At 37.6% G+C, this 19,012-nt stretch overlaps 1 protein-coding gene across 2 annotated transcripts in view; it reads left to right on the top strand.

Moving 5' to 3' along the window:
• LOC139937456 (adenomatous polyposis coli protein-like) overlaps positions 1–19,012 on the top strand; it is a 98,309-nt gene that overhangs the window by 18,040 nt on the left and 61,257 nt on the right. For both annotated transcript variants that reach the window (XM_071932601.1, XM_071932599.1), the window contains exon 3: positions 18,113–18,200. In XM_071932601.1, coding sequence (XP_071788702.1) covers positions 18,126–18,200 — 75 coding nt within the window. In that variant the 5' untranslated portion in view covers positions 18,113–18,125. The remainder of the gene's footprint in view (positions 1–18,112; positions 18,201–19,012) is intronic.

Raw genomic sequence — 19,012 nt, 5'->3', positions numbered from 1 at the left:
ATGGAGGAAGAAGCGAAGCATGCAGGCCTGCTGTATGTAATGTACATTACACTGTACCTACAATGTAGACTGTACGTACCAACATTTGTAAGCCACAGCATCCTACTACATTGTACATGTTTGCAGCCTGAAGACACAGTGAATGATACAGTCTTCTAATCTAGCAAATGCATGCATACAAGTTCAAATAGTGTATTTTGTTCACTAACGCACTGTTTTTCTTGACTCAAATTTTTATGTTTGATTTTTTACACTTACACCGATATGTATTTAAAAGCATTGTATACTCGGTACTTCCCATCGACAATCAAAAATACACCTGCACCATCACAATGTCACGTACGTATGTAGCTCGTTTTCCTTTTCATAAATAATTCAAAACAGCTTATTGCATATTCATGATAATGTATGATCCCCCACCCTATTATAAGCCGGCTATGTCATCTCTATTCGCAGCGGCAAACCATCATGGTTTATTTATGAGATGTATCCCATAGTGCTTTGAGATTCTCCTCGTTGCCACAGGCTGGAGCGTTTCATGCCTGACTAAACAGACAGTCCAATATTAGAATCCCTTGATGAGGATGGGTCGTTCCATTTCGCGGGGAGGGGTTCGGATGAAGCTGTCAAGCTGTCAGAATTGTCATTTGAAAGGTGTGGACTGTGTCTTGAGATTTATTCGTTATAGGTGAATAGTAACTGTGCGTTTTGAAGTTGGTACAAAATGCTCATTGCATATTGAACAATTGCGTGAACTACATGCATACAGTGTGACAGTTGTTTGAATACGGTTGTCTGAGGTAACTGCCTGTATTTGCACCTGTAATTTACAGTTGCAAATACTTGAGGCATTTCTAATTGTTAGAGTGCAGTCAATTTCTACTTGACTTATTAATAATTGCTCAAGGCGCATTTCAAATGAAATAATTTCACATGATGCTGTTTACCACTATCACCATTTTTATAAATAACAAGTAAGCTTTTGGCTAGAAATAAAAATATTTATATAATTTCGGGGTCAGGAAAGTATGACGCTACAAAATATACATTTAAAAGGTGTAGAAAGTTGAATGACAGACTGTTTATAAGTTGCCATCATAAAATTGTCATTTTGAAATTGCCATCTTCACTGTTTAGTCTGTGTACTCCTGGGCCCGGTCTTATTTCAATAGAGCTGCTTAAACTTGTGCGGAGTAGAAAAAGGTTACCAGCAAAAAAACCTTATTACACCATTTGTAACTACATTCTGCTCGTTTTTGCTTGAAACCGTTACACATGTACACATGTATGCAATTCTTTCAGCTCTAAGATTTCCGGGAAATTTGGCCCGTGTCCAGATTGTAACCCTTCTGCCATTTATTGATGTATCTTAAAATTTTCTTGTCTGCTTTACAGGATTTGAAAGGATCTGTATACTTATGGTAACCACTCCTGAAATTAATGGCAGTATATTCTTACTTGGTAAGAAGTACATGAACAGGCAGCTTTTGATAGTGTATAAAACCCTTTGAGAAACATTTAACCTCAAAATAATGTGGTTATACAGAAAAAATAGGCTTTTATTCCCCAAACTTGAACCTGAGAAACAGATTATGTAATTCTATTGCAGTCCTGCATGGACAAAGCCACTGCCGATTTTCTGCGATATCTCAATAATGCTACTACCTACTTAAAGGCAGTGGACACTATTGGTAATTACTCAAAATAATTATCAGCATAAAACCTCACTTGGTTTTATAGGGAGAGGTTGATAGTATAAAACATTGTGAGAAGCGACTCCCTCTGAAGTGACGTAGTTTTCGAGAAAGAAGTAATTTTCCACGAATTTGATTTCAAGACCTCAAGTTTAGAATGTGAGGTCTCGAAATCAAGCATTTGAAAGCATACAACTTCGTGTGACATGGGTGTTTTTTCTTTGATAGTTGTCTCCCAACTCCGATGACCAATCAAGCTCAAATTTTGACAGGTTTGTTATTTTATGCATATGTTGAGTACACCAAGTGAGAAGACTAGTCTTTAACAATTACCAATAGTGTCCAGTGTCTTTAATTGGATAGAAGTACAACAGCATTTGATAGTGTACAATATAAAGCATTTTGAGAATAACTCCATTATGAAGTTTTGTTGTTATGGATAAATATCAGTTTTAAGTCTCCTATTCTTCCTGCGAGGACATACCCGCTCCGTATTTTCTGCTATATCTGTTAAAACAATCGAACAGTTCCAAACACCAATACTTTGCCTTTAAACAGCACAGTTCTTGAGCTGCAGTGTTAACAAGTCCAATGTCTTTCTTACACACATCTCAAAATGTACCCTGTAGACGGTATTGCATTGTAATAAATAAAACACCCTTGCATATTGAGCTACATGTACTGACTGCAATGGCAATGTTCACACTCAGCAACGCTTCAGCAGTCAGTCACTCACCTACCATTGAGAATGGATGCGGCCACACATAGCATTAAGTCAGAATTAATCACCGCGGTACCATAAATGACATCATAGTGCGAGGGGGGAGAGCGAGAGAGAGAGAGAGCCGGTGAAGAGAATTGTGAATGAGTGTGTAGAGTACAATTTTTATCCACTACTCTTCACCCTCCTGAAGGTGTGGCGTCAAGAACTTAACACCCGTGAGAAAAGACACAGAGTTTTGCGGTGTGAACGCTCCCCGAAAATCACTGACTTGAGCCAGGAATCCATCGATAAACACCTTATTTGTTTTGTCATCCTCTCAAGCATTGGATAAATATGGAAATTATGTCTTGTCGTTGGACTTTGTGTGACAGCTTCGCTAATGGCAACCATATTATTTGATAGAAACGGCAAACACAGGTAAAACGCTTTCATGAGCATTTTATGAGTACATATTGTTTTACTGGACAGATTTTCCTCAAGACCCTTGAATGTCATGTCTTGGTTGTTGTATTCTTTTTGAAGGAACATTACAGAATTGATGAGAAAAAAAACTTGTTTAAGATCAAAGATTTACATAAAACTTACACGGTATAATGATGATGATGATAAATGTACATGTTGAAAACATCCCTTGAAATATTTCTTTCTGAATTGTCATATTGGTGAGAAATAAATAAAACTAATTTCCCGTTAGGAGTTTATTGCTCAGTGAGCGTTTTATTAATTTTTATTTTGAATCGATGTCATGCAAAATGCGTAATCCTTTTTTTACTCTCTCTAGACCAAGATGGCCGTTCGATCTAAAACTTCTACAGGTTTGTCAGTTCATGTACATGTACAATGTGTATGGTGGATTATATCTGCTTACACTGCCAGCAACTATTTTGTTAGCAAAACCCATTTTGTAATGTTCCTTAAAACAAATTGTCAGGAAGAAAAAAAGGGGAAAAAACATGTTCATGTCTAACTTGATGCTGTCTGGATCAAGTCGGGTTGCCAGCCATGTTGGAATGTGACTTGACAGAACATTAAGGTTCTTCAACATTGTATGTCAGTGCGTTACAGACATACATTCATGTACATACTGTCTGCATATCATCAGTATCTTAATCAGAATGACTCACGTTCACATTAATTGCCATCATAAAGGCACATTGGAGTGGAACAAGGTTTTAGTCTAGTTGTGTGCACAGTGTTCAGTTTGCTCTGATAGCAGAGTCTTCACAGATCTCTATTAACTTTCACTTCTCTTTTGTTTTCATCTCAAAGCGCATAGAGACTGTGCGACTCTGTGATTGTGATATGCGCTCTACAAAAATTGTTCATTATTATTATTATAATTATTATTATTATTATTGTTATTATTATTATTATTATTATTATTATTATTATTATTATTATTATTATTATTATTAGAAGAAATGACCATAGAAGAAGATGGCTAATAATGTACATGTACATGTAATTAGAAGGGTGTGTTCACATTTCAGTACATTATGGAAAATGTACTTGGTACATTTCTTCAGTGCGCTTGCTTTGTTAATGGACACACAGTGCACACAAGATGTAATTGGTGTATTTTATTGACATCGTCACTTTGTGACCATGAGGTCAAATTGCAGGACAATTTTCAAGATATAGAAGAGTTTGCGGTAACACCATGTAATGACTATCTCTAAATGAGTTGGGGTGGTTCTGAAAACCACCCCACCCCACCCCAACTCATTTAGAGATAGTCATTACATTGTGTTACCGCAAACTCTTCTATATCTTATTTCCACCATGCAAAGTTTCAAATCCTATTTAATTTTCAAGATAAAAACATCAAAATCTAAGCTTAGACAAGAATTGAAGCAAATTTTAAAATTGGAAAATAACCAAAACAAGAAGAAATAAAATTACACACAATGCACAGATTTGTAAATTTCGAATCTGCTAAAAGTATATTCAATTAAACTTTAAAAACAGCTTTGTATAGACCTTTACTATGCTGCCTCCACCTTGGTCATTATCCTCGTATCGAGAATAATAATGAATGCAAACAATTATTTTGCAATTAGGAACCAGACTAGTTTGTTCTTCTGGCCTTGGTTTGGTAACATTGATATCAATGGGAGAAATTCAAGATGGCTGCACCATGATAAAGGTCTATTGTACAATTCTCAAAAGGCAAGCCCTACAGCAAACCTACATTTCTGTTCAATACCTACAATGTATACAGTCAGCTCTCTTTATAAAAGTATCGATGGGACTGGCCAAATTACCTCTGTATAGCAGGACAGCAAAACAAAGAAACTTAAAGCAGAATTTGGATTCATGACTTCAGAATGGAACCTCTTTATAACAGTGCTCTTTTTAACGAGGGTTGACTGCATGTATCGGGAAATACCTGCCAAATACCCCCCTCCCTCTCCCGCCAAAGATGTACAGTATAGATATCTGTTACCCTTTACAAAATTGTGCATACTTAATTAATACCATAGTTACAATACAGCTGGAGAGCCTCCTGCGGAAACTGTAACATATTTTTTGTTAATGTATGGAATTTATAGGAACCCATCTTTATTTAAATCATCTTTTTCTACACAAAGTATTAAAATACTGATTGGATTATGTGAGATAACAAGTCTGCAATTATAAACCAAGCCAGCCCAAGAAGTATTGATTTCTAAACACAACAAATCCTTTAAAAAAAAAACCTAAGCAGTGCCGCCGGCTGGGCGTAATCCATCCATACGGTTTACTCATGCATTCCATTTCATACCTCACACTAAAAAAAAAAAATTATTTTGTTTTCTTATTCCATAAGTCCCCCCGAATTGGAACTGTCTTGGAATGCGTAAGGAAAGCCCATCCATTACACCTTGTCCAGAAGCGATAAAGAAAAAGAAGACACAGGAAAAAACGAAAAACTATATCTGGCCACGGGGCTTCATGAATAAGACGTATTGATTTGAGACTAATTTCTTTTGTCAGTGGAAATAATCCCGCTAGCTGGATGGATATTGGGGTATCAAATTTATTGAGCTATGGTTTGCTGGAGGTGTAGAGTACGTTGGAAGATTGTCCGTGATGACACAATGACCACAGATCCATCGGGATCCATGGGGCATGGTGGACACGGGGGAAGGATATTCAGTAAGATTCTGGTAACTTTGGAGAGAAAGCCTGAATCTCATGAGTTTTTCAGAGCCATTATTATTAATTTGTTTATTTATAATCTTGAAAGAGAGTTTCTCTAATGAAGTATTCACAAACCATTCTCCTGAAGACGAGCAGAGAATTGTTTGAAACGTCAAGACCAAACCGGCTCTTCTCAGAGCCAACACTCTCACAAAAAGGAATTTACACATGGTTGTACCCGCAAGTTTACTATTTATTTTTATTTTTTTCCTAAACGTCTCTTAGTGTAAAATCCTACTTATTTATTTCTTATTTTTATAATAATAATGATATTTATACCGTCCCGCATTTTCCCTACTTAAAATGATAAAAAGCGGCCACCGATATAAATGATGACGATGAACTAGCACAATGACACACATGCAGAAGAAAACCCAATAATAAAACATTTGGGGCCTTTAATAACCCTTGGGAGACCTCTCTGCGCTGTTTTTCAGAGATATATAAAAACAATGACTAAGAAACAGTTAACAAGGTACAAAAACATAATAACAGCAAATTCAAAGACAAAAACTATCAGCTGCTCCTGCCCTGTGGAATATTCCCTTCAAGAGGGATCTAAATTCACACTTGTTTACTATCGATCAAATTCACCTGATGTCATCATCAGAATAATCTTGGATGCACCATTTTGGTGGTCAATGTCACTGTGTTTTTCAGTAAAATGTGCATTTTAGGCAACCCGGTGTTAGCATGTTAACCTATTGACCACCAAAATGGTGAGCGTGGCACAGGCGCTGCGTGTGTCGTGCGTGCAAGGGGTCAGAATATTTAATTTCACTACAAAGTACACGTGTATGTAATATCCATGATATTCATTTCATATATAGTTTGTTCTGTATGTCGGTACTTTTGTTTGATCTATTTTCTGAGGAAGTGCTCATTATAATTCCATATTATTATTAAGTGGGCCTCGTAGATCTACACGGTAGGTTTTTTTTCAAACTGACATGACTGAAATTACAAGTTCCAATAGCCAGCCATGGTCCGTTGGTCCTTTTATAATGTTTCAGCTATTAACAGAGTTAGGGCCAACTTTGTCGGTTTATGGTTTTGAGCTATGCTGTGCATTATGCAGTCATTCAGTTTCATTCATGCTTAACAGTCCATCCAACTTTCAGTACGTTAATTCATTTTTTATGTTTCCCTTTAGAAACACCGGTAAATCAAGTCACTGGTCCGATGCAATTTATTGTTCATCCTCGTCATAAACATGCCTTTTTTTTTTACTAACAGATCGACTTTCCATTGTTGTCCCCTTCCTGTATGGACAGACTTTTTATTGTCAAATAGTCCCCCAATTTTGTTCTTGTGTAGTGTATTAGCCCCTCATTTATACAAATTTGTCGAGTGCACTCACACAGTCACACACATGTTTTTAGTTTGTTGGCAAAGATCTCTGCCATGGCTTGACTGTACAGTGTTTTTGGACTCGAGCAAGCTTCTGCGCCACTGTTGGTTAGTACTATTATCATGGTTTGTTCCGATTAAGAAGTTTTGCTGTGTACAAGCAAGCTTTTAGCGTTATTTGTACAGTATTGATTAGGAAAGAATCATCATGGCTGATTTATCTTGTTGTGCTTATTTATTTATTTTATCAAGTAATAAACCACAAGGGAAACTGACTGGGTAAGTTTGAGATACATGCAGTTTGGGTTTGAACAAAGAAAAATAGCATGGGGCATGACTTGTGCCAATGACCTCTAGACTAACGTACCAGCGCTCTACCAACTCAGCTGTCCAGCCCTAAGTTAGGGCACCAACATTTAGGACTGGATAGGATGCCGGTACATCAGCTGCAGTAAATTTGTTTTTGTTCTAACCGAAACTATTGATTTCTTAAACAAAACCAAGTTCATTTCAAAGATGGTTGAGCTTTTGAGATAATGACGAATCGAAATCCAGGCAGAAAGAATATAATCACTAATAACAAAAACCAATCTGAGAGGGCATAAAAATTGATATCTTGTACTAACCACATTACTAAAAAGTGAAATGTTTCTCAAAATGCTTTATACTATCGAAAGCTGCTGTCGAATTCTAACCAAAAGAGTGAAATACATGTTCCAAACATCTCATTCTTTTTAAGAACGCAAAAAAAAAAAAATTCTTTGGCACTTAATGTACAATGTCCCCGGCTGATAGTCATAATTAAAACTGTCACTCCAAAAAAAAAAAAAAATTCTCAGTGGGATTTTTTGAAAATTCCTTTTGTCATTTCACCGCAGTTATTCACCTCCTGTTGGCCTCCATAAAATGCTTAAAGCCATTGGACCCTTTCGGTTCAGAAAAAAAAAAAAAAGTTCACAGATTTACAAATAACTTACAGGGTTTAGAGAAGGCAATGGTGAAAGACTTCTCTTGAAATATTGTTCCATGAAATGCTTTACTTTTCGAGTAAACATTTAAACAATATCAGGATTTATTTTAAACACATGTCATTACACGGCGAAACGTGCGGAAACAAGGGTGGGTTTTCCTGTTATTTTCTCCTGACTCCGATGACCGATTGAGCCTAAATTTTTACAGGTTTGTTATTTGATATAGAAGTTGTGGTACACAAAGTGTGGGCCTTGGACAACAATGTTTACCGAAAGGGTCCAATGGCTTTAATGCAAAAAGAAATTTGCCAAATTCTATATATATATATAAAGATTTTCTTTTTATATCGGATATGGATCACTGATTTTGAAACCGAAAGGCAAGTGTTGTAACGCAGGCTCCATTACTGTGATAATACAAGTTAGTGATTGAATAGAATGTGAATAGGAAACTGGTATAGGGGATTATAGAGTTCCTGACTGGGACTGCTAGCTGAGGGTAATGCTGGTCGCGAAATTTACCATAGAGCAAGGACCATAACCCATGGCACATTGCTGTGGTGCTGTGTGCTTTTGCTGTGCCTGGTACCCTGTGCAACTCTTCACGTCTAGAGCCTCAGCGCGAGTTACTTGCAATATTGGTGATAACTAAAGAATTATCCATCATTTGAAAGTGAATATTGGATGAAAGTTAGATAGGATATTGATTGTTACTAGTTTTAAATTTTGGTTACATACATTCTCATACATAACTTGAGTTTTATGATTCCAAAGTTGTTTTCATTCAAGTATTGTTTTATGTTTGTGTCATTTCAACGAGTTTTACATGTATGTGCGCATTGTATGTGCCTATTGCATTGGTTCAATACAATACAAATTTACATTTTCTTAATAGATTTTAGTGCCCCGTACCATAGGAAAGTTGCTGTGCCCTTTCAAGAACGAAATTCAAGCCCTGAATATACTCAGCTGTAATACCATTCAGTGGGGTGAGATGTTGGGAAAATATCCTTAAAGACCCTGTACACTACTGGTAATTGTCAAAGACTAGTCTGGTGTATCTTTTTTATGCATAAAATAACAAACCTGTGAAAACTTGAGCTCAATTGGTCGTCGAAGTTGCGAGATAATGATCAAAGAAAAAACTCTGTGTCGCACCATGGTCACACGAATGTGTGTGCTTTCAGATGCTTTATTTCGAGACCTCAAATTCTATAGGATCTGAGGTCTCGAAATCAAGTTCGTGGAAAATTCCTTCTTTCCTCGAACTACGTCACTTCAGAGGGAGCTGTTTCTCACAATGTACAGCTAACCTCTCCCCATTACTCTTTACCAAATAAGGTTTTATGGTAATAATTATTTTGAGTAACAATAGTGTCCACTGCCTTTAATACTACAGTGCTTGTAGCCAAACATTTTAATGGTCAAGAACATTTTAAAGACTGGGATCATAATGAGATGAACGCTACATGTGTATCTACACAATTTCACATTTGATCTGTTTTTGGAACAACCACTTAGAGAATATTGTGTTAGAGTTAGTACTCAACATGAAAAAATACTTCCATAAAGTAGGTCAGCCATTGAACTCAATATAAATGCTTCTACTTTTTTTCCAAAAGACCAAAGATCAAATAATAAGAGTGGCCATTTATAATGTGCCATCCTCGGTCTAAAAGACACTTCTCACTTGTAGTGATGGGAATTCTCTCACAGGCCTTAGAGATAAAGTGGCAGATTCTAATCAAAAATTTCACACTGTAACTAATAAACGGGCTGCACACATGCAAGAGTGTTTGGACATACTGTGCCCATCAAATCGTCGGTCGTACCACGAACTGACTTAACTGACTCAGATTACACATTTTTGCAATTTTTTTTAAAAACAAATTATTGACAAACTCAATGCTGTTAACAATATCAGCAAGTTTCAGTGCCGAATATGTAATAGTTTGGTAATTACACTAGAACGACGCATCGCTAGATATGCCATTTAGTCTTTATACAAAGTGACCTATCTAGATATGCCGCTTTACCAATGGTTAACCTATGCGCTACATCGCGCGCGAAAATTTTCGTACCACGAAGTGACCTAACTGGGGAGCGTAGTATTTTCACAAAGTGACCAATCTCGACAGGTCTCTATTACGCATTGGTTTGAACACAGCGCGCTGCAGGTCAAAAATGAAATTTCCATTTTCACAAAGTGACCTATTCTGTATGAATAAAGTATTCAGCTTTGTTTTCGTCATAAAATAATACAATAAAGTTGGTAAGCAGCTTCTGAAAGAGCAGTTTGAAAAGTAGTGCAACTTCAATCGTGATTTTCTCCGAACATGTTTTTTAAAACAGTGAACAAGTTAGGTCAGTTCGTGGTACGAACAACGAAATTTTAGGATCAGCTTCTTAAAAGGGCGTTCATTTTTTAGCCTGGCTCAGATTTCTTGGGGTAACTGCACAAGACCATGGAGCTTGTTGCTCAAAATGTTTACTGATGCTGAAACTGTTCTAGAAGACCAGGGGTGGTTTTCACAAAGCAATCAAATTCATTGTGAGACAATTACTTAGCAACTTTGATAGATGGATTGCAATACGCATCATCTGCCGCCATACTTGGTGAATTGTGCATGTGTAAAGAGCTACCATTGTCTTAGAGTCGCGCGCAGTGCATACACGCGTGCACTTTTCCATTGTTTTACATCAAAGAGGGTGGTCAATGACGCGTATTGCAACACGTCTATTAATTTGCAGTTAAAAGATCAATCGTTGTTCTTTGTGAAATCGGCCCAGACCAGTTAAGCATGCATACTGTTTTTATTTGAGCAAGCACTAATGACATACAGTATATATGAAAAGATAATCTCATTAATTTGTCTTTATGTGTAACATGCTTCATTTCTCAATAGAATTGAAAGAGAAAAACTTTCTTTAGGCTTCGTGAAAGACACTGCAGGGGTCGAAACTATTTTTTCATGTTTTTTTTAGTCTTGTAAAGCTTCCTGCTTTCATGACAATTCTATTGGAAAATAAATCACACAACTCAATTTGACCTTGGAAACCCTCTTCTTAAAGAAAAAAAAATCTCACTGTCAGTTTGATCAAACTTGACTTCTGGTGAACAGCACAGTTCTTTTTTTGAACTTATCAGCATCTGAAAATAGAATATCAAGGGTTAGAATCTGCTTATTATGGAGGGGTTGCTTTCTCTCAGGATGTTACTAAATCTTACTCTCTAAACCAGACCCTCTAGGCAGACACCGGCTGGTACATTACCTCACACCCCTAGAAATCAAGGCTCAACCAGGGTTAGACTGGTCCCCTGTCTTAAACTACAAGGGTTAAAGGCAGTGGACACTATTGGTAACTGTCAAAGACTAGCCTCCACAGTTGGTGTATCTCAACATAAACATAAAATAACAAACCTGTGAAAATTTGAGCTCAATCGGTCATCGAACTTGCGAGATAACAATGAAAGAAAAAAGCACCCTTATCACACAAAGTTGTGTGCGTTTAGATGCTTGATTTCGAGACCTCAAGTTCTAAATCTGAGGTCTCAAAATCAAATTCGTGGAAAAATACTTCTTTCTCAAAACTATGGCACTTCAGAGGGAGCCGTTTCTCACAATGTTTTATACCATCAACCTCTCCCCTTTACTCGTTACCAATGAAGGTTTTATGCTAATAATTATTTTGAGTAGTTGCCAATAGTGTCCACTGCCTTTAAGATAGGTACTGGTCTTGCATGCCAAATGATATCATTGGATAGCTTGCCATATTGCATCAACAAATTTGTATTTTCTGATGTGCGTTGACACCCCTCGCACCCCTAGAAATCATGGCTCACCTATGGTAAGACTGGCCCTTTGTTTTAATCTGCAAGGATTAAGACAGACACTCGGTCTCACTTCAGTGGATAAACATGGATTTCAATGGTCAAATTACTTGCATTTTCACATGCGTGTACAATCATCCTACACTGAACAAGCGCCAAGGAAGCGCTCATATAAGCTTGCACATAAAGTAGTCACTTTCAGTGATGTTTAGAAGTACATCCCTACCAGGGGTTTGTGATGAGAGGTATCGATAGGCGACTGCCATTGGTAGCAAATTCCTCCCAATTCCCAATTTTATGGTTGTACATGTACGTGTACATGTACTACCAGCGATATGTAGATTCATGTACAGCTTGAGCGGATAAGAGCACCTGACTCGAGCTCTGGTGTTTCTGATCAGCAGAGTCATAGGTTTCCCTATTTTGTCAATATCTTTGTTCGGGCGATGCCATTCATGAGCCATTTAACCTGTAACTGCCGTGTAGCAATGGGTCACACCCAAGTTTACGACCCAACCTGGAAAGCGGCTTCTTTTGAAGTGGTTTTGTTAAAGACACTTTTATTTACCGCTCAAAATCAAAATGAAGCATTGCTACTAAGGGTTATTTACAGTTCAAACATACATTGTCGCTGTGTTTGTGATATGTGCATGTGTAGGAATGTACATTAACTGTAATAGCATGAGTAGAGACTTAAGATTAGCCATGGTGTAAAGGCATCGGACACCTTTGGTATTTTTCAAATACCAGTATTCTCAATTGGTGTATCCCAATGCATAAAATAACAAATCTGTGAAAATTTGGACTCAACGGTCATCAAAGTTTTTTCAAACAAATGAAAGGAAAACACGCTTGTTTCATAAATGTGTGTGCTTTCATGTCTTCAGGCCTGAAGTTGTTTAATATTTGAGTGAAAAATTGCCTCTCCCTTAAAAACTACATAAAGTACATTACGTTACATTCAGTTTCTCCCAATGTATTGTTGTCAAGTAAGTTTCTAAATGCTAACAATTATTTTGAGTAATTACCATTAGTGTCCAGTGTCTTTAATGTTGGTACAACATGTGTATACATGATTTTGTTTGTTAGGTGAATTGAACCGTGAAATAGTGTGCATATGCACCATTGTACACAAGTGCATTGTACGATGTAATGATAATGTTAATATGGTGGTTGTACTTTTCTAGCATCTGCTGCTCATGTCGTTATAGACTACATGCACAGAGAAAGTACATAATATCAAACAAGGATGCTTATTTCATATGTTATGGATGGTAATTTTTCTCAACAGCAACAATCTACTTTTTTTAATATTGTTTTTGTTTTAATGAAAGAGCACCTGTATACATCACAAAGCCGAATGGCTTCAGTGAATTCTGGTCAAGTAGGTAAATACTGTCAGAGACGTACATGTACATGTACAAGCCCTGTGGTCTTGTGGGTTACCTACCCCCCCCCCCCCCTCGCGATATTTTGGTGTAGTGTTTTTCAATAAACAGTGTTTTTATCTGTGCGCTACTGCTTGTCTTGCATGACATTATTAATGATTTTGTAAAACTTCTATTGTTTTACCATAGAGCAATACCATGCCCCAAATATTCAATGCGATACACATGCCGTGACTTTTCCCCCGATAAAAAGCGTTTTTGAATTTGTACCCTGCGATCCCGGTGGGGTTATCTGAAAGTTATCCAACGGCGCCGGCTGTTGTTGGATAGTAATGTGCACGGTGAGGATAAGTGGAGTGGGGGATTGCGATTGTTGAGTTATAGCGAATAACAATGTTTTGCACCAAGAATACGCTGATGCTAGAAACAGTGTCAAGTTGCCTTAATCACATGGGTGTTCCATCGATGGAGGGAAGAACAGTGCAGTCAAATATACATTTTGAGTCTTAAAAAAGCTCTCCAACTTCTAAATGCTTTTTGTACCCACTGATTACACTGGTATCAAAACATTCCTCGACCACACAGGCCAGTGTGTGTTTATTTTCAAAACAAATCTCCCTGAAAATGTATGATTATAGTCTAGCTTTGAGTGCAAGCCTTTGTCTGAAGGAACCCACTTCAGTGGGGCAGAAACCCAAGTTCTCCCCCCAAGTCGGTAAATCCATAGACCCTAAACTTTGACAAATCAGGGCATCAGAGTTCGGTCTCCAGGCATTGGGCCAATATCTTGTTCCCCACTCCAAGTGAAATAAAAGTAGCTGTTCCGGTGTAACTCCGCTGTCAGGATTTGGCCGTAGAAGTGGTTATGAATTCATTAGTGTCAGTGTCTTAATTCCTTGGGGACGTCGGTGGAGTAGAGTGTTTGATAGGCCCTGCAAATGTATTGGGTGTCATGAACGAGTGGTTTAGAGCATTGGATTCAAGCTCTGGTGGTTATAAGTCGTTGGGTTGTGGGTTCGAATCCTGGTCCTGACACTTGTGTCCTTGAGCAAGATGCTTTACTATACTGGGTAATTGCTTCTCTTCACCCAGGGTACCTGCAAGGGTAGAGGTTGACGCTGCATTTGAAAAAGCCTTCGAAGCGCCATGGCAGCCCGGAGCTGAGAAAGAGCCTGAAGAGCTTTCATGTGTTTTTTTATCCAATATGTACATTCAGCTTATGGTGTACAAATGTACAGTACATGTATGCAGGGTTTGTCCCAGGATTTATCAGAACTGTGGGGCATTCTTGAACCAGATTTTGGAAGTTTGGCCCAGGCACGTTGAGTTGAAACAAGGTCCTTAGAATGTTTTTCACTTGGTGGTTAGCGTTGGTTTGAAAAGTCGGACCTTGCAATCTCGACCATTCTAAATGGTTTATTTATGATTTTTGTGAATGCCCACCCCCCCCCCATCAAAAAAGTTACAAATCATTATTACACAAAATTATCCAGCAAAAGAACAAGCTGTTGCAAACTGCTCTTCAATCAAACGGACCAACATATTCTTTTTGGGAGCTTAAATATAGGTCTTAAAAAGTTGCTTATCGGCAAGAGATTGGCGATTTTGTCCGAATACACCAAGGCTTGCTTAGGGCATGGGGAGAACTCTGGGTGTATTAGATATGGAGCAATAACGCCAGGCAATTTTGTGTCATAAATTTACTTCTATCGACATAAGTCAGTGTTCCTTCCTCAAATGCCCAAAAGCCCCAAAAAAAACACTGAAAATAGAAACCTTGTGGAAACTAGTAACCCAAGTGCCACTTTACGATCTTACCCAGTCATCAATTTTAGTGGACAGATATTTTTTTGGGGAAAAAAGCAGCGATATGAGAGAGAAAAATAATAAGGAGGTAACGTGTAACTAAGAACGCCGCAGGACCTTTCTTCAACATTGGGTGGTTAGCGACTGGATGCGATTTTTCACGCTTGAACGACTCGGGTGTTCTGATTATGATCTAATCAGTCGCTGAATGAGTCACTTTTCCACTGATTGGCCTGATGCGCTGAGCGGGAGAGGGGGGGGGGCTGGTTATTGGATTACCACCATTGTTCGGCGTGGTGGCGTTTCAATCGAATCGTATTTTATTGGGTGACTTTATAATCGGCGTTGACACCTCTGATGCATCAGGGAGGGTTAATGCTATGAAAGAAGAAATTTACTACATCTATTTTGGTGCCGGGTGTGTAAGATTTGCATAGAGCAATCTTCCTGCAGGTTGTCAGAGAAACTCTATTAATGAGAGGGATGGATAATAGTGGTTGGTGCGTGCCCTCAATCATTAGTCAGATTGGTTGATTACAAGTTAAAGACACTGGACACTATTGGTAAATGTCAAAGACCAGTCTTCTTACTTGGTGTATCAAACCTGTGAAAATTTGAGCTCAATTGGTCGTCAGAGTTGCGAGATAACTATGAAAGAAAAAAACACCCTAGTCGCACGAAGTTGTGTGCTTTAAGATGCTTGATTTCGAGACCTCAAATTCTAAACTTGACGTCTTGAAATCAAATTTGTGGAAAATTACTTCTTTCTCGAAAACTACGTGACTTCAGAGGGAGCCGTTTCTCACAGTGTTTTATACTATCAACCTCTCCCCATTACTCGTTACCAAGTAAGGTTTTATGCTTATAACTATTTTGAGTAATTACCAATAGTGTCCACTGCCTCTAAGCAGTGAACATTTTCCCTTGTATAGCAGAGCAAAATGCTATGCAAAATGTGTCAGTTGCTACTCAAAAAACCATCAATTGCTACTCAATATTACCATTCACTGATCACAAAAACTGTTCAGTCAAAATATTTTGCTATGCAAAAATGCAGGTTGACTTGTTCCCTGTTAAAGGCTCATTCTGAGTTGTAAGTGTTAAAAATACATACATAAAAACGTTTTTAAAATGTTTCTTTTTTACATAAAACTGGCGGGGGAGATGGTCTTAGCTTAAAATCCAAACCGGACCTTTTTCAGAGGCAATATATTATATGATTTACATGGATTTTAGAAACTAAATAATAATAAAAAATAGTAAAGAGAAATTTATGAAGTGCACAAACAATAGCAGAAAGAATCCACCTCAAGGCGCTGGAAAAGAACAATAAAAGTCTGCACCAGACAAAATTTATACAAATCAACCTCCATGGTAATACACAGTAAAAGAATTTAAGAAATCTAGATACAGAAAGCTGGCAAAAAGTTAAAAAGTTAAACAACCATTTTAAAAAGAAAAAATTTACTAAAGTTAAAAACAATGAAAAAGAAGAAGACAAAAATACCAGGGCCCTACAGTACACCTGGTGAGACCTACATTGTGCTTCATGTACATACATGTAGTGTAGTAGTACATTATTCTTATGGGGAATTGTGACTACATCAGTCCGAAAAGAGTCCCTCAAACCCCCTCCATAAAAGAAATGTCCAGGGCGGTCGTACTCATTATATTTACTAACTTTACCTCCCCCCTCCCCGCCCCCGCCCCCTTGAATGATCAACAAGCTTTCTGTCAAGAGGTCGTAACTCACCAGTGACTCCATTAAAATAAGAAACACCCACAAAAACCGCACCATTATCTTAATGCTCTCGCTGTATAGTGCAGTGAGTGTTTTAATGAAAAAGTATGCAGCGCAGTGCCACTTTACTGATGCGTGACAGGAAAGCTTCCCGTAATGGGTAGACTCCAGATCAATACGCAGTACGTGCCTTAAAAGCTCCATGCAAAGATTAAAAAACAATGACTAAATCATCCGTGTACTTGAATGCAAAAATAGTAGCACTCGGGAGAGCGAGCGTGTACTTTTGAGTTGCAGCACTCTACCAAAATTACATGTGTGTATATCGGGGGGGGGGGGGGGGGGCATTTGGCTCGTCAAAGGCTGCAATTAGTTGGGTACTTGAACATTTAAAGGCACTGGACACTACTGGTAATTACTTAAAATAGTTGTTTCTTAAAAACTTACTTGGTAACGAGCAATGGAGTGCTGTTTATAGTATGAAACATTGTGAGAAAAATTAAACCAAATTGTGCAACAAGGGTGTTTTTTTTGCAATTTTGATGACCACTTGAGTCTAAATGTTCACAGATTTGTTATTTTATGCATATGTTGGGAAACGAGTGAGAATACTGGTCTTTGACAATTACCAAAGGTGTCCAGTGCCTTTAAGCAACTGTGAATGTAACATGTGGTCTACTCACTGAAGGCTGAAAACTCTGCCAGTGGTGAATATTTTCAATAAAAGGATTAATTAGCAAATGTTTGGGCTATTTTTGTAAGCATACATGTAAATATATGGCATGTGTAATAAAAAAACACACAGTAAAGTCTGTCCCACCCAAGCCATACGCCTCTCTTAATTCTTATGCATGACGGCATAATTCTTACCCAAAATGAGGCTATGGGCGCACGTCCCCCATCACTTGCAGTGGCTGCGCCCATTGCCTCGTTTTGAGTTAGCATTGTGACGTACCTCATGCATAAATATTAAGAGAGGCGTATTATGGCTCATTAAGCTTGTTAGGCCACTGTTTACATCTGGTTTCATTGGCTTTAAAGGACCCAAAGTAAGCATTTGAACATAATTTGTGAAATCAAAGATAAGGTGAGATACATCTTCAAAAACACAAGACAGATAAATTTCCATATGGCGCCACCCTTTTCACTCATTTTTACAAAAAGGGATATCTCATTGAGATAAATTAAATACAATATTATTTCATATCGAATAAAAAACTATTCCCATAAGACTGCTGAACTTGTTTGATTGTAAGCATACTGGCCCGATTTTAACACCACAGGCCATGGGCCTATCATCCAGTGTCAAGCCCTGAGGTCCATTGAAAACCTTTTGGGATGCATATTTTTTAACTTGTTCTCTGTTCTGTATCTGAAGTAGTTTTATGTATTCTGTTTTCCATTTTGTTTTTCTTCTCTACAGATGTGTGACTGATATGGCAGTATCGTCTTATGACCAGCTACTATTTCAAGTCAATTCTCTCAAGGCTGAAAACTCCCACCTCAAAAGGGTCAGTTTCGTTCTATTCCTTTTAATGTTTTTGCATTATGATTAATGTGTTTTGTACACAACCTGCTACCTGTTTATGTATTATAAAATGTTCTTGTGATTCATTTGGGCATGGAATTCCCTCCACCACTCATACTGAAACAGGCCAAAGAATACACCAAATATGCCAAAAAAGTATTCACAAACACAATAAAAGTAATAAGTTTCACACTTAATCTTTGTTTGTATTAGGTAATATTTATATATTTTGTTTAAATACCAATTAACAACCCACAATTACCATTTTGTTTAGCCTAAGAACATCAGAAAAACTTTGATAAAAAAGCATGAGAAGTCTATTCAACCCGACATCATATGAACAAGTACTTGTTGGTCTGCTCTCGTACTCAATCAAAATGTTTGTACTTATTATCCCAAGGACAAAATTGCATGCCTGATTAAAGGCACTGGACACAAAATAACAAACCTGTGAAAATTTGAGCTCAGTTGGCCGTCGAAGTTGCTATTAATGGAAGAAAAAACACCCCTAGCCTGGCACACAAAGTTGTGTGTTTTCAGATGCTTGATTTTGAGACGTCAAAATCTAATTCTGAGGCCTCAAAATCAAATTCATGGAAAATTACTTCTTTCTCAAAAACTACATTACTTCAGAGGGAGCCGTTTCTCACAATGTTTTAAACTATCAACATGTCTTTGTTACTCTTTACCATTTACCAAGTAAGGTTTTATGTTAACCATTATTTTGAGTAATTACCAATAGTGTCCATGATGATTTATGTTGACTGATTATGAGGTTTTTGGGTTGCCATTCAG

Source organism: Asterias amurensis, chromosome 5 (assembly GCF_032118995.1).
Source record: "Asterias amurensis chromosome 5, ASM3211899v1".
Lineage (NCBI taxonomy): Eukaryota > Metazoa > Echinodermata > Asteroidea > Forcipulatida > Asteriidae > Asterias > Asterias amurensis.
Note: the sequence above shows the minus strand (reverse complement) of the source record. Positions and strands in the feature narration are given on the sequence as shown.